This window comes from Dermochelys coriacea, chromosome 10, assembly GCF_009764565.3.
Source record: "Dermochelys coriacea isolate rDerCor1 chromosome 10, rDerCor1.pri.v4, whole genome shotgun sequence".
Taxonomy (NCBI): domain Eukaryota; kingdom Metazoa; phylum Chordata; order Testudines; family Dermochelyidae; genus Dermochelys; species Dermochelys coriacea.
Window position 1 is genome coordinate 3,042,181 of NC_050077.1, and position 16,286 is coordinate 3,058,466.

The 16,286-nt window shown below is 39.8% G+C and overlaps 1 protein-coding gene across 9 annotated transcripts in view; it reads left to right on the forward strand.

Moving 5' to 3' along the window:
* ARHGAP17 (Rho GTPase activating protein 17) overlaps positions 1-16,266 on the forward strand; it is a 71,789-nt gene extending 55,523 nt beyond the window's left edge. For 5 of the 9 annotated variants that reach the window (XM_043493908.1, XM_043493909.1, XM_043493910.1 and 2 more), the window contains exons 14-20: positions 660-773; positions 1,423-1,514; positions 1,660-1,816; positions 3,119-3,361; positions 6,661-6,830; positions 7,316-7,933; positions 15,348-16,266. In XM_043493908.1, coding sequence (XP_043349843.1) covers positions 660-773; positions 1,423-1,514; positions 1,660-1,816; positions 3,119-3,361; positions 6,661-6,830; positions 7,316-7,933; positions 15,348-15,478 — 1,525 coding nt within the window. In that variant the 3' untranslated portion in view covers positions 15,479-16,266. Of the gene's footprint in view, positions 1-659; positions 774-1,422; positions 1,515-1,659; positions 1,817-3,118; positions 3,362-6,660; positions 6,831-7,315; positions 7,934-9,142; positions 9,167-12,768; positions 12,818-15,347 lie in introns of all 9 variants that reach the window. The other 4 variants (XM_038420416.2, XM_038420418.2, XM_043493913.1 and 1 more) reach the window with 3 other exon arrangements.
* Positions 16,267-16,286: the final 20 nt, after the last annotated feature.

Below are 16,286 nucleotides of genomic sequence, written 5' to 3' on the forward strand. Positions count from 1 at the left end.
GTAGTGTAGCTCCTGTAGCTTTACTCCAGTGGTGCCAACACTCACTACGCAAGGTTTCTCAGCTTCTCACATGGTATTCCTTTCCCTTGAGAACTTCCCAAGCTCAGACACTGCACCTGGCTTCTTGTTAAGCAGCTTAACCCTCTTGCTTGTTTCACCCTTGGAGTGAATCACAGGGAAAACAAGGTTTCTAACTTTGAGTAGTCTTAAGTGCATGATAGGAAAAAAAAGTTTACTGTAACACGGTATTCTTTGGTTTTATTTAGTGTGCTTTCCTAGTGCATGATCATTCTAACCTCAGTACTCTAGTTTTTGCTATAAATATATTAAAGTTTTTGAAGGCATGCTAGTTCTTCCATGCTTAAGATGGAAGATATTTCCCAACTATTAGTCACTTTCTCAGTAAGCTCAGTTTTCATTGATTAATGAGAAGAAAATTTAGGAGCAAACCACTACGCATGAAATTTTAGTCCCATTTTTACCAGTCACCCGTAGGAGTTTCTGGAAGCTTGACTTGAAATGTTTAATCTCTGTGTGATTCCAGTTAACTGCATCCCCTTCAATGAGAGACAGCAATTATCAGTCATGTGCTAGAGAGCATTTTGTGTAGTGAGCTGGTGCCACCATAACTGCCTAAGGACTTGATTCATTCTTTGCAGGTATCTAATCAAATTCTTAGCAACACTTGCACAGAACAGTGACATTAACAAAATGACACCCAGCAACATTGCAATAGTGTTAGGCCCCAACTTGCTATGGGCAAAGACTGAAGGGTAAGTTGATTTTTAAATACTACTACTAATTGTAGCTTCAGTAAAGCACAGAAATATAGCTGTAAGTGCTTACCCAAGATCTGAAAAGGTCTTAAACAAGTTGTTGAGAAATTAATTGTAAAGGGTGGGATTTCAGGAGCATGTCTGCTTTCTTTCTCCAGCAAACATTATGAAATTGCACACAGACCAGTGGCATAAAGGCTGTGTAGTTTTCAGAATTTTTACGTTCCAAGCACTTTGTGGAAGTCTAGAATATTCTGGAAAAAGCCTGGGCTTGATTTTTATATGGCAGTAATTACGTGTATAGTGGCACTCGTTTAATTCACAGCTTTCGGCATCCAAAATGGAAAAAACCAATAGGATTTTTAACTTTGAAAGATGTCAAGTATCAGAGGGATAGCCGTGTTAGTCTGGATCAGTAAAAGCGGCAAAGAGTCCTGTGGCACCTAATAGACTAACTGACATATTGGAGCATAAGCTTTCGTGGGTGAACACCCACTTCGTCGGATGCAACCAACGAAGTGGGTATTTACCACAAAAGCTTATGCTCCAATACGTCTGTTAGTCTATAAGGTGCCACAGGACACTCTGCCAACTTTGAAAGAGCTGTCTGTATCCAAGATCACAATCTTCTGAATTTTGTCCACAGATCTCTTGCTGAAATGGCAGCAGCAACTTCCGTCCATGTGGTAGCAATCATAGAGCCAATAATTCAGCATGCAGAGTGGTTCTTTCCTGAAGGTAAAGAGTTGCAGTAATGGGAGGAATTCTGTCAATACTAGTTGCATGGTATTCCTACACTGTTAAATAATTAGGAATATAAAATGTTTGTGCACTGCTTTTGGGTACATACATGTCTTACAATGCTTTATCTGCCTTCATCCAGATGTGGAGTTTAATGTATCTGGAGCATTTGTTGCTTTACCTGCCACCAATTCCAATCACTCTTCGCAACTTGGGTGTGAGTATGAGTCAGGGACACTGGAGCGGAAGAGGCCTGTCAGCATGGCTGTAATGGAAGGCGATTTGCTGAAGAAGGAAAGGTATGTTTAGCTCCTGTAACATTTTTTTCCAGCCATTAGCCCTCACTCAAACTCCCAACCACCGAGGAGGTTGTAATTTGACACGTTTCGTAGCTCATCTTAAAATAAAATTTAAAAACTGTGGTCAGAAGGGGAATTCTGTGGAAATACTCCTAGATAACCCGTGAGTGATTTATTTCCCCTCATATTATTGCAGCCTGAGGAAGGGTCAAAGGTAATGTACTGGCATTTATTTCAAGTTATTCTCTATGCATGATAAAAGCCAAGCAGATAATTACTGTTTCTGTTTACAATATTCCCAACTCCTAGATTTTAGGTCTCAAAATAATCCATTAAAAATAAAAGTACATTTGATAGTATTTATTGCTTTAACTTCTGAATGTTCCAAGGCTTCTGTTTAAAACCACAGGCTGAAGTGGTGTTATCTGGTGCCTTCATGATAAAAGACTTCTGATTTGATGATGGTACAGTATACCATGGCAGATGTGCTGTATTTACCCCCCATACAATAACATGTAGTGCATTTGTTATCAGTTTTTCGTATCGGTATATAAGGGACATGCTGTTCTAACTCCTTATGCAAATGTTAAATTGTTACCTTGGTTTTAACTATGGTTAGACGCATGCAAATTATTTTATTTATTGCAACTGTATACTAGATTTCCCTACTGCTGTCATGTGGTGAACAGTATTGACAGAGGGGAAAAAGAATCAATTCAAGGTTCGTTCATTCTTGTTTTAGTGGATTTTAACCATGTCAAATTAAATTTCTAGAACATGCTGTTAACTTTTTTAAATGACATATATTGGAATGACAGTTTATCCATAGTTAAATAAGGTCGTTTCCTTCCTTTTTTCATGCTTTTAACCATGCAAATGTATATAAACCTTTCTTTAATAAATGTTTATCTTGAAGTCTATATGGTGACTTGAAGATATCATTTAAAAAGTTTGCGAAACACCTAATGCCCAAAGTCTGAAGATATCCTGGTGTCTAAGGAAATTTGTATATATTTACCGGTGTGGTAAAATTACTCACCATTCAGATCTTACTTGTGTCTTCAATTTGTAATTGAATAGCCCATCCCACTGATGTTTAGCTTACCCTTCGGTGTGAATAAGTCAAGTTGTGTTGCATGTCTTAACAATAGTGGTGTGTTATGGAGAAAGGTGAAGCTTTCCTTGTTGCTTTTTTGCATGGTAAGCAACATGGCTTTCTGTCTGAGTTATAACATGCAATATTGCTCTTTGGCTTTATTTATCTGGAGTTGGCCTGCATGGTGTGTGTTCACTCTCTCTTCTCTCTAGCGCCAAGTTTATGGACATCCAAGTGAATCCTCGGAGATGTGGCACTATAAATAGAAAGCACACATCCCCAGCTTTCCAGCCACCACTTCCACCTGCTGAGGCTGGCATGCTGGCTCAGCCTGTAGCAGAGCAGTATTCACAGGGTTCTGTGGCTGAAACCAGCCCAGTAAGTGCAACTTTTGCTCCCTTTGCTGGCACAGCAGAACATTTACAAAGTCAAGGAAATGAGGATGTCAGGTAAGAAGTCTGGCTTCTGTTGGCAGTGGCTTAACAGGCTGCTTCAGCAACAAACTGGTCTCTGGCAGTATAAATTAATCAACAGGGTACTACCATCCAACTTGAACATACCTGCCCTTTTTGTAAAGTGCTTTGAGATATATGGATAAAAAGCACCATACAAGAGACGATTATGCAAATTTCTCTTTTTAATTTGAAGTTAATTACCATTAAATCTGTTTTACACATGAGAATTTTCAAGAATTCTCTATCAATATACTCTGCTGCCCTCTATTGATCTCTTCAAGTCATAATCCTGGAAGTATCTTCAAAACTCGGGCTCAGTTTATTGCTGAAAGCACTAAGAAATTCTGGCAATACTAGAAGCCTGTAAGGCTTGTCTTGGTCATTTTTGTTAAGTGATGTAGATTCATGTCTTGTTTGCTTTTCGTTAGCAAGTGTGTTAGCTAGCAAGGAACAGATGTAATCTTAACCTTAACCAGCAAGTCAGAAGTCAATTTATCATTCTTCAGCATCAGTTACTTTAGCTGAAAGAAAATTATTAGATTTTATATTAGATTTTCACCACTTGACTGCTATTGAAATTCTATGCAATCATTTACTTTTTTGCTAGTCACTATATATTTTGATCTGGAGATTAATAATAATAGATTTGCCCGTTCCTTATCACCCTCTAGGGTTGATGTAACACTTTGCTTTTAGGTATTCTCCTGGTTTGTCCAAGTGAGAGCTGGTAAACCATTTTTAAGTGAAGTTTGGAGAGGATTAGTCTTTTAGGCAACCTCCCACAAAGTAAAACAGTCCACAGGTGCAATTGCTGGATTGGTTCAGATCAGTAACTTTGTTGCACTTTACTTAACTTTTGTTCCCAAGTGACATTCTTGCAGATCTGATCATAATGGATTAACTCTCCTAAATTAACAATGCCCAAGATCTCTTACCCTGAAAACATGAACTACACCCAAGCTATTAGCAAACAGTACTAGTGGATTCAGAAGTACAGCAGCATAGAAGGGGTTGTTCTCTGCCTTTAAGAGAATGTACTGGTAGTTTTTCTTACCTAAATTTATCTACACACAAACTTTCTTGTTTTGTGAGTGTTAATTCTTTAGTTGAACTGGATCTTGTAAAAGCCAATACCCTCTCCAAATTCAAGATTACAATCTAACAATACAGACCGGGGAGGGAAAGTTACAACATGCAGGCAAAATGATCAGGCACTGGGTTTAATTTTTCTTTTTTTTTTTTATTGTGAGGCAGGTATACGATGTGGGAATTGCAGAAGTCAAACAGCATGTGTGTGGGAAGGAAGGAGGTCATGGATTGGGGGAAATGCATTTCCAACAACCTGCACTCCACACAAACCATTCAGACTCCTTGGTTCTCTTCCCATCCTGTTGTCCTTATGCCCTGGTGGCTTCACTCTTCCTTTGGCCCTGATCAGTGCTTAGATCTTTATACAGATCCCCACTTCTCCGTACTTTCTCCATTCGTAGGTCCCCACTAACCTCCTGTCTTCCTCTGAAGTATCTCAGTGGTGGTCTGTTTGGCAGAAGCAGATCTCATGGCAGCTTCTCTGGCACTGCTCATGGGTCATGCATGGTTTAAGAAGGAATGAATCCGATGAAGTGAGCTGTAGCTCACGAAAGCTTATGCTCTAATAAATTTGTTAGTCTCTAAGGTGCCACAAGTACTCCTTTTCTTTTTAAGAAGGAAGCTACTCCTTTTATCATATGGCCTGAACGCTGCCCTTCCAGTGGCAGCTTCAGCAGGGTTTTTCCAGTCCTCCTGCCTGGAGCTGCACTCAGAGCCAAGAGCATCACAATGCTTCTCCGCTCTCTGTAGGGCACAGTTTGATATACTTCAATATCTAGGTCAGAGGTTGACATGTCACTGGCTCAATAAGGAGCTAGTGTCATGTTCTCCAGTATCTCTGCTCTCCTTTATACTAGTCTGTAGCTGTTACATTGCAAGGGAAACTTCAAATGTGAATAAAGCGTAACCAATGCAAAGATGTCTGAGTCTGTTCCAGTGCCCCTGCAATATCCCTGGGGTATGGCCTATCTCAGCTCAGTGAGGTGTTAAATCAGACAGCCAATGTTGACATCACTGGGCACGTCTGGACTGCACAAAAGGTGGCAGTGGTGGAGGGGAGTTGTACCAAGATGGGTATTTCAGTGTCAGTCTTGCACTGTAGTCCCTATCCTGACAAGCTACATGAAAGATAAAAACTAAACTCCGGAAGGTGGCATCAGGTAGCTACACTGTGGTAAAAAATTCCTGCTGTCTTGTCTCAAGACGTTTTCCCCCAGTCAAGGAGCCACGCCAAGAAGCCAGAGGAGCTCAGAACTGCCTGCATACTCTGAATATCTGCATGATCTAATGTGAGCAGAGTCTCATTCTGGTGACTAACATGACCTTGTGTGGGCAGAGCTTAACAGAGCATCCCCACTTTTATTCCCCAGTCTCATCTCTGAGTATATTAAACTAGCTGCTTTTTGAGATGTCCTGCAATGCTGGGGCAACAGAGGTTATTCTGTTAAAGCCACAAGCACATGGTGACTTAAAGTGGGGTTTGAATTTTTGAGAGTAATCCAAGTGTTTTCCATGAACTTTCAAGTTGGGAGTCTGATGAACCAGCCTTAAATGTATTGACTCCTCTTTAACACAGAGAGAATACAATTGGTATTAGAACAGTAATTAATGTAAATATGTATTCTGGTGTTCATGCAAGGCTGGCTATAGATTTTTGTTTTGGTGAGACTAAATCAAATGTAGTCAGCAGGGCCCATTTAAGAATAAGACTTGGTCCACACTAGAAAATTAAGTTGGTTTAATTACATTGGGGTATGAAATAATCCACACCTGTGAGCAGCGTTTTAAAGTGGATCTAAGTCCCTGTGTAGACAGCACTAGCTGGGTGGAAAAAGTAGTCTGTTGACCTAGCTATGACCTCTTGGGGAGGTGCATTTACACTGATGGAAGAATCCCTCCCATCAGCATAGTTAGTGTCTACACTGAAGTGCTGCACGTGTGCTGCTGCACTGTTTCAAGAGTGGACAAGCGTGAAGTAGACAGCTGACCATGGCAACTCTAGAGATGCAGAGTCTCGTTACTTCACTTGTAACTCAGAATCCCTTCAAATACCATTTTAGGACAGGAATCTTTGTTTCCCATGACTCAGACACGTGTATCTGGAATTAACCTGTTTCTAGTGTAAACCCATGAGTGTGGTGCAGTACATCTGGGGGAGAGGTATTTCAAAAGCAACTTCTGATGCAGGTGTTTTAAATTTTCAGTACCTCAAAGCCCAGGGACACTGCAGCTTCAACTACTCCTCCACCTGTGAGAAATGGTGGGCACTTAAGCACTGTGCAGAACCAGCCGCAGACATCCAGTAGCTCTAACCAGCTTTGTGTTAGTCAACCACAGAATGCTGCTGGTCCCAGCCCCCACGCAGTGAGGAGAGGTATGTTGGGTTCTTGTTTGCAGTTTTCAAAGTGTGACTAGACTCATTTCTTAAACAATTGTTGTGGTTAAAATATTGACCTCTCACAGCTGGGTGCTTGCCCAAGTAGCTATTTCCTAGGATTGTTGCCTGTTGTTGCACTCCTGGTTTATTTGGATGGACCAGTTCTCCACTCAAGCAAATAGTTCAACACTGTATTTTACCAAAACCTACTTAAACTTGAGTCTGCTACCATGGACAAGTCTGAAGAATATTGTGATGTTGCCAACAGTGTACAATGGTATCACTCAGGCAGGAGTTTGCTGATTAATAATCTTTGTGTACATTACTTTTGTAGTTTCATAATGGTTACCAAGAAATAGGCCCGGATAATTTCAATTGGAAAGCATATGAGCATTTTAAATGATGTTACTCATTCCCTTATTTCAAGGTTTTATTTCAACTGTACTTAGTAACTAATGTATTCTTATCAATATCTCTCAAAGCTGTTAAAAAGCCTGCACCAGCACCTCCTAAACCTCCACCTGGGCAGCCAGGAAATCATGGTTCTATTGCAGCAGCTCAACTACCTTCTGTCTCTCCAAAACCACCCACAAGAAGTCCTTCTCCTCCTGGTCAACTTACAAACCCAGGGGCAGTCCAGAGTTCCACCTCTTCCCAGGTTTCTGCACCTCGGAGATACTCCAGCAGCCTCTCTCCAATACAGGCTCCTAACCACCCACCTCCACAGCCCCCAACACAGGCTACTCCTCCACTGCAGCCTAAACTAAACAGTCAAGTATCTTCTCCACCTGCTGTACCTAGTGGTGAACATGGACCTGAACAGCCATCTTGTACTCCTCCTCTGACCCCAACACCACCTGATACGCCGCCTCTAGGAAAACACAATGCTAGCTCCACACTATTTCCACTGCAGTCGTCTACCCAAGAAACTTCGCAGTCCCATTCTCCTCCTCAGACTGGTACGTTACCGAGACCAAAGCCAGTACCAAAACCCCGGAACCGACCTAATGTTCCCCCACCACCTCATCCTCCTGTTTCTCATTCATCTGGAGACAGTGTTCTTACAAATCCCACTCAAACTGCTTCCAAAATAATAACTGGTAAGTGAATTCTTCTTTGTATGCTGTAGCATGTTAATATATTTTGGGGCTGGGGAATGTCTATTGCTGTAAACATCAAGTTGAAATATACTGATGAACCTTCTTTGGTGAAATATGAAAGGCAAGCTCAGTTAAGTTATTAACTTACTAGTTTTATTTTGTTAAAATGCTTGACCTGCATATTATGGTTTACGAGGTCTCTGCAGAGAACCGTCCAGCACTTTCCATGGAGAGGACTTTTTGTTCTTATAAAAAGGAATGTGATTTACTTTCTAAATACGTTTTCCAGCCTTGATAACAGAGCATTGTTACAGGACTCAACTTTAAATGGCTTTTCCAAGCTCTTCACATCATGGCAGCTACCATACGTAGGCACAAGTTGCAGAAATGGCAAATATTTTGAAGTGGGAGGGGGCCTAGCCAAGGAGAACACATTAAGCATGTATTCTAAGTCAAGATTTCTGAAGTGGCTAACTCCTTTGTGAGCCCTAACACAATGTTAATGGACCTGACTTTTCAGAGGGTGAAAATCGGGCCCCCATTAAGATGTTCCAAATTGGGCACCCAAAATCACATTATTTTTGAGCACCTTGGCCTGGTATAAATATGCATCTCTGTATTCCAACATAACCTACCATGCTACTCCAAGTATGTCTACGTTGCAGTCAGAGATGCAAATAGGTGCACCAGTGAAGCTGCAGCAGCCTGGGCTATACAAGCCAGTTTGGGGACCCGGGGAATCTATTCAAGTGGCTAGTCTGTGCTGCTGTGGCTTCCCTGCTATTGTTCAGGCTAGTTAGGTCACGGTTAACTTGGGTATGTCTAGACATGCTGCAATCACACCTCTGACTGCAGTGTAGACATATCCTCATGGGGCAGAAGGTGATATTTTCAGGCTCCCACAGGAATAGTAGAGTCTGCATTTTATAGATGTTAGGTGGCAATAATGAATTTAAATCTTGAAGAAAAATGTGACCATCACAGTCATAAAAAACAGCACCTTTGAAATGTCTTCCTGCTAAGTCTGACTTTTTTAGACACTTTAAAAAGGAAAGGTAATGAACATAAGACTAATGCTTTTAAATCTGCGTGTTAATGGTTAAACCCCTTTTCAATAACACTTCAGCTGTCTAGAATAAAGACTAATTTTGTTTGGAATGCAAACTGTATTCTGTTATCTAATAGCTCTACCCCGTGATGCCTTCACAGGTGGGGAAGGTTACTGCGACTAAGGTTTGTACTGATCAGAACCCTGCAATACAGCTATAAATGCTCCTGCGCAGCCATTTTTATCTGTAGCTTATTTTGTTCATGCACTTTAAAACATGTGCTTTTGTCCAGTTTGCACTATAGCTCATTATTACACATGCTGTCCAGTTTGTAACAGACATTAGGACCCATGTTTCATTTTGATAGTCACTTGCAAGCTTTTTTGAAAAGAATCCTCCTCAAAGTGTACCATGCAAATAATTAACACTTAACAACATAAAGCAGTTATCAGAACTACCACTTCTGGTGTCTAAAGTGATGTAGTGACCCATTTAAAATGTCTGTTCTCCTCCTGGGTTAACTTTTGCCAAACTGAAGAGTTGGGAGTTAGCACAGGCAAACTTTGCCACTCATATTTTGTTTCTAATGCAGCTTTTACACTAGGATTTTGATTATTTGGATTTTAACTGCTTGGAACTTAACTCATACAAAGCACACACTGTTCATGAACTAAATCCCAATGCAGAAAAGCTACTGGCAGCATCTTTTTGCATTCTGGCATGTTTGTATTTGCATTCTGTAAGCTCTTTAGCCTTCTTAATTGTGTGACAAGTCTCCAAAGAATAGGTCATTTAGAAACTTGACAGTTACCTAATGTAATGGCTTAGAGGCAACAAGTTATGGTGTGCTGAATAAACAGAGGCCACATACCTGTGTTGATTACCCCAGGATGTGGTTATTACAGGATTTATGGACAATGCACTTAAGCTTCTCAGTACAATATTAATTTAATTGTAATTGCAATTTCTAAATAAAACTACTGGAAAGTGAACAGCTTTAAAAAACAGGTTTCAGTGTAGCAGCCGTGTTAGTCTGTATTCGCAAAAAGAAAAGGAGTACTTGTGGCACCTTAGAGACTAACAAATTTATTTGAGCATGAGCTACAGCTCGCTTCATCAGATGCATTCGGTGGAAAATACAGTGGGGAGATTTATATACACACGCACAGAGAACATGAAACAATGGGTTTTATCGTACACACTGTAAGAAGAGTGATCACTTAAGATGAGCTATTACCAGCAGGAAGGAGGGGGGGGAAAGGAGGAAAACCTTTTGTGGTGATAATCAAGGTGGGCCATTTCCAGCAGTTAACAAGAACGTCTGAGGAACAGTGGGGGGTGGGGTGGGGTGGGGTGGGGGGGAGAAATAACATGGGGAAATAGTTTTACTTTGTGTAATGACCCATCCACTCCCCAATCTCTATTCAAGCCTAAGTTAATTGTATCCAGTCTGCAAATTAATTCCAATTCAGCAGTCTCTCGTTGGAGTCTGTTTCTGAGGTTTTTTTTGCTGAAGTATAGCCACTCTCAGGTCTGTAATCGTGTGACCGGAGAAATTGAAGCGTTCTCCAACTGGTTTTTGAATGTTATAATTCTTGACATCTGATTTGTGTCCATTCATTCTTTTATGTAGAGACTGTCCAGTTTGACCAATGTACATGGCAGAGGGGCATTGCTGGCACATGGTGGCATATATCACATTGGTAGATGCGCAGGTGAACGAGCCTCTGATAGTGTGGCTGATGTGATTAGGCCCTATGATGGTGTCCCCGAATAGATATGTGGACACAGTTGGCAATGGGCTTTGTTGCAAGGATAGGTTCCTGGGTTAGTGGTTCTGTTGTGTGGTTGCTGGTGAGCATTTGCTTCAGGTTGGGGGGCTGTCTGTAAGCAAGGATTGGCCTGTCTCCCAAGATCTGTGAGAGTGATGGCTCGTCCTTCAGGATAGGTTGTAGATCCTCGATGATGCGTTGGAGAGGTTTTAGTTGGGGGCTGAAGGTGATGGCTAGTGGCGTTCTGTTGTTTTCTTTGTTGGGCCTGTCCTGTAGTAGGTGACTTCTGGGTACTCTTCTGGCTCTGTCAATCTGTTTCTTCACTTCAGCAGGTGGGTATAGTAGTTGTAAGAATGCATTTTAAAAAGGCTTTAATCTTTTGTCCTCTTCCATCTCACTCCCCCTCCCTTCTTCACAGGTCAGCCACATTAATCTCTCCAGAATAACAGCAAAATTCTGTTTCCAAATTGAATTGGGAAAATAGTGCTGAGGGGCTGGGATTCTTGCAGCATGCTTGACAGTGAGTTATTCTGGGGACAAAGAGCCATGCTGACATGTAGTGGGGGAGGAAGGGCTGAGCCTCCTTTTCCAAATGTTGGCTTCTGCAGTTTGACTATCTTATTTTGTTTGGGCTTTGGTGTATTTTTCCATATACATGGAGTTTCCTGCTTCATCTGAGGCAGTGGCTTTGTTGCTGGCAAATAGCTAAAAACTTAATTTTATTAGGTTAATCCCGTAGGGTTATTTAGGAATAGCCATGTAATTAAGCAAATCCCTCTCCTTTGGATAATAGCGATTCAGAATACAGGAATTTACTTATCTGATATAATATTAAATGATTATTCAAATGAGGCAATCACAACAGAGTATAGCAATCTGCACAGCTGAGAGGTGTGGCTATATCAGTAACCATACAACACTCCTGCAAGTCTGTGCTGGGGAATTCCATTTGTTTAGTAAAAGAAGCCACTTAAAGCAGAACTAAAGTGTTCTTCTAGTTTGATTTGGTACATATATTTTCTTAATGTATCCAGGAACTGACTGCCAACTGTATCTCAAATGATGCCATCTGTACAGTGTCAGACTGGAAAAGTTTAAGGCCATAAGTACTAAACTAACATAATAGTTAGTGAGCAAGCTTTAGCAAACCAGCCAGATAGAGTGGCTGATGTAAGCAATAGTACAAGAACTTTACTGGCATTATTACATGACTAGGGAAAAGCAGGAGTATTTATATTATTGGATTCTATATTAAATCTAACATGCATACATATATTCAGAAAATATTCCAAGAAATCTCCTGGAAGTTAAGGAATTTGGAGAAAAGGCTGAATCTCAATGCTCAGGTTCACCCCTTGCAAGCCACACTGGGATAGGATCATCCACTGTTTGGAGACTAAAGAGACAATCATACAGACTATGGTGGAAGATAAAATTTCATCCTTAACCTAACACCTAATATCATACTACTTAAAAGCTATGGAGCAATTACTCTCATCACAGGTTTCAGAGTAGCAGCCGTGTTAGTCTGCATTCGCAAAAAAGAAAAGGAGGACTTGCGGCACCTTAGAGACTAACAAATTTATTTGAGCATAAGCTGAATGCATCCGATGAAGTGAGCTGTAGCCACAAGTACTCCTTTTCTTCTTCTTACAGGTGCACCTTAAAAGCACTTATTTTAAAGACCACTGGGCTGCTGTAGTTTTCATGAATTGGCTCCTGTTATATATTTGTAACTGATCCATGTATATAGGCTGTCTTTTTTAACTTTATGCTTAACAATAAATAGCATACTAGGGAAAATCAGACTCTCACAAGCTGAAACTATGGAACTCCGAACTAAAATTAGCAATAAATGTCTAACATTTGAACTGTAACCCCTGAAAAGCTTGCAGGGGGTTTGTTATACCAACTCCTTAGTCATGCTTTAGATTTGAGTAACTCTTCAAATCTTGTTTATGGTTGTAAGTAATTAGCTCTAAATTCTAATTGAAAATTTTATTAAACAATCTAGATGTTTGACCTGCATTATTCAATGTGAACTGAAATGGGAAAGTTTAATGGTAAGGAAAAGGCATTTGATTGGCCAAAGACATTGCTAGTTCATGACTGAATGTGCACTAATGCCCAATACTAACCTGTCAGCATAACGCTGCTTGCTTGCATTCTGATTAATATAGCATGCAAAAAGAATGGCTCTTCTATTTTATGCTTGCCCTAAATTTAACAAATACTAAATGGATTCAAGACTAGAATGTAGTTCATGTTTTGCATCACTAATTTCTCATGTCCTGTTTTACTGGGAGTCATAAAGTAAATGGATTTTATCTCTATTCTGAGTTGTATTTGAAGAAGCTGTGTCGTCTTACTATTTTTGTTGTAGCAAAAAAAAAAAAATCTTAACCCATCATCCTCCTATTAACAGTCAACCTCCCTCTTCTAGTCTATCCTTCACAATGAAGTAGTGATGGGGAGCTCTCCTGTCCCATGCCTTCCACTGGAGGTTATGACAGTCTAACATGATTCTGTAAAAAAGCCCTTGGAATACTAAACCACTAGTGCAAATTCATTAGTACTAAATTTGTAGGAAGTGTAAGGTGCTAAGTGTGTACGTGGTTCCAGGGCCCCTGCCATTTTAAAAAACTCTTTTTAAAATCAGACTGCAGGGATGAACAAGGTATAAAATACTGAGATGGATTTGGAAAGTCTTTAATTGTAATTTGCAGTATTGTAAACATATTGGTTCCAGGATATGAGACACAAGATGGGTTAGGTAATATCTTTTATTGAACCAACTTTTGCTGCTGAACGAGCCGTTTTCAAGCTACACAGAGCTCTTCAGGTGTGGGAAAGAAGATCTCTGTGTAGCTTGCAAGCTTCTCTTTCACCAACAGAAGTTGGTCCAATAAAAGATATTGCATGACCCACCTTGTCTCTTTACTGGCATTTGAGTCTAGTAAGTAATGCTTGTGGTGATGGCAGTGTAAGAACCTTGTGTATGAGTTCCTTTAATACTTTTTTAAAAAGTACTTAAAATTGTAATCTCTTTATTTCAGTATTAAACAAAAATTAGTTTTGCTCTACCCTTGAAACAAGAAGAAATCTAACTTTTTGTTTTAGTGCTGGTTCACCAAAATATGTAACTTTGTTTACCATGCTGCCTGTTCTAAAATCTGGAAGGTTTTTATTGTACCTTTATTATCTTTATTCCTAACAGTTTAGGAGCTTTGGAATTAAGGATTAAAAAGGTACCATTTCACTTATCACTGAAATTCTGCCACTTTATGGATGGTATATGTTTTTATGTTTTCTTCACACAACATCATAGTACAAAAATTAGAGAAGGAAATGCATAACTGACTGGTTGAATCTATACAGTGAATTTAAGTAAGCTGAAAGTTATGTAAACTGGAATCCTATTACAAAAAGGGCCATGGAATCTTATGACTTCATGTAGTAAGGACCTGATTAAGCATTCTGCAAAAAGCTATCAGCGTAGGACCTTCAGTGAGGTGGTAATTCAGGGACTCCAGTGCCACCTACAAAGACAGCAATATCACTGAACTGTAGTAACCTGGATTTTCCAGGCTGCTTTTTCCTAACACCCTTGAGCAAAGATTTACATAAATTTAATTTGTTGCTAAAGTGGGGAAGGAGCAGGAGTTATGCTCCTAAATTCTAATTCTACCTTTGCCACTGACAGTCCCTGGGCCCAGATCTTCCATTTATGCATTTGTAAAACGAATAATACTTACCTATTGTTTCTCTTTGAGGCTTAGTGTTTGATATCTTTGAGCTCTTTGGGGGGTTAAATTGCCTCTCCATGAGCTGGAGGAATAAATAACTGATCTGTGTCTTGGGAAGCTGAAGTGTATGTGGCATATTATGAACACTTGGCTACTTTCCAAAACATTGAGGTGAATGCTTTCATTTAAATGATTAGCTGTTCTTTCTGGCTTTCTGCCATTTTCATAACAGCCACCAGAACTGCAAGATTGAGATCCCCTCTCTCACTTTCTAGATACCTCTACCAGAAAGGGCCAGAACAGAACTCTCCCCTGTCATTGATCAAAGACAAACTACAAGGTGTTCCCTACCAGCAAGGGGAAAGAAGCTGAACCCAACCCTTTCTTGGGACCATTAGTGTTGATTTTAAATAGTTTCTTCTGCCTGTAATAGACACCTTCCCTGGATATCATACATGTTTGTTACTTAACAAGTAATGGGGAGATATTTCTATAATACTCTTTATAGAATGCAAAATTAATTCTTGTTTCCTCCAGAGTGGGTGTCTACAGCAGAAGCTGGGAATATTACAAGGCAGTGTAATTTGACATTGGAATGTTCAGTTTTTTTAGCTTGTTTCTGTCAGGCAGGTGACGATGGGGGTGGCTGGGAGGAGCTACCCAAACTTCATTCAGTTTTTCTAAAGTGGCTTGTGTGTGAATATGCAGGCCCTGAACTTGCAAAACCTCTGTTAAGCTGTTGTCCTACCTGGATCTGTTCCTTTCCCTTTGTTTATAAGGAAATATATCTGAGAACTAATGACTGTCCAGACATTGTACATTTTGTGTTTCTGCTTTTTTTTTGTAGACTCCAATTCCAATGTTCAAGAACCACTTAGTTGCCTCTCTTCAGAGCTTCCTGCAGAGTCAGCAAGCAAGGAATTGCACAACCATCTCATGCTTAATGTTGACAATGATACAGAAAGCACTGCTCTGTAAAAGAAAACACATGCTCCAAAACTTTAAAAAAAAGAAAAAGAAAAAAAAAAAAAAAACACCTTTGTCCTCATGGAAAAATAGCAAATCAAGACCTAACAGTGAAAAGCTTTTTTTGAAAATATGGTGGAACTGTATGAAGGCTCAACTTACATGTAAGGCAGTCTAACCATACAGAAGTTTAATGATCTGTGTCTTGACAGTGGTTTCAAAAATCCTGGATGGGAAGAGTTGATTACTGTGGAAATTTACATAGGAAGCTTAATTGCTGCTAATACAGATGGCATTAGCAGAAATCCCAAAAGAATAAAAAGCAATGCATCAGTTACTATTTAAAGTGCATGTATGGAAATAACTTACTTAATGTCACTGTTACTTTTTGTTCCTAGTTCTTAGACATTATATTAAAAAGGAGATGCCTTGCAAGAGACTTTCTTTCACTGACTTGCTGCAGATTTTTGTTTTTGTTAAAGTATGAACCAAAAAATGCCAGAGTGCTAGTGGTGACTGCTGGTTATCAGTTACCTGTCAAAACTGTGGATGTATTCTAGTGCCTTGAAGGACTGTCATATCATAAAAAGAAACTTACTGTATCTTTAACCATTTTATTGCTACTTTAAGTACTGACCATTATCTGTATGTCAGTTATTTGTATTAACCATACCTGCTTTTTATGTGAAACTGTGGAAATGTTTGTGCTTTCATTTAAATTGGTTGAATTTTGAACATCTGTTTGGATTCATCAGTTGAGTGAGCATTTATAAAATTAAAGGATTCTGTCTTTTGTCGTTTGAAGGCCTATTTATTCCAG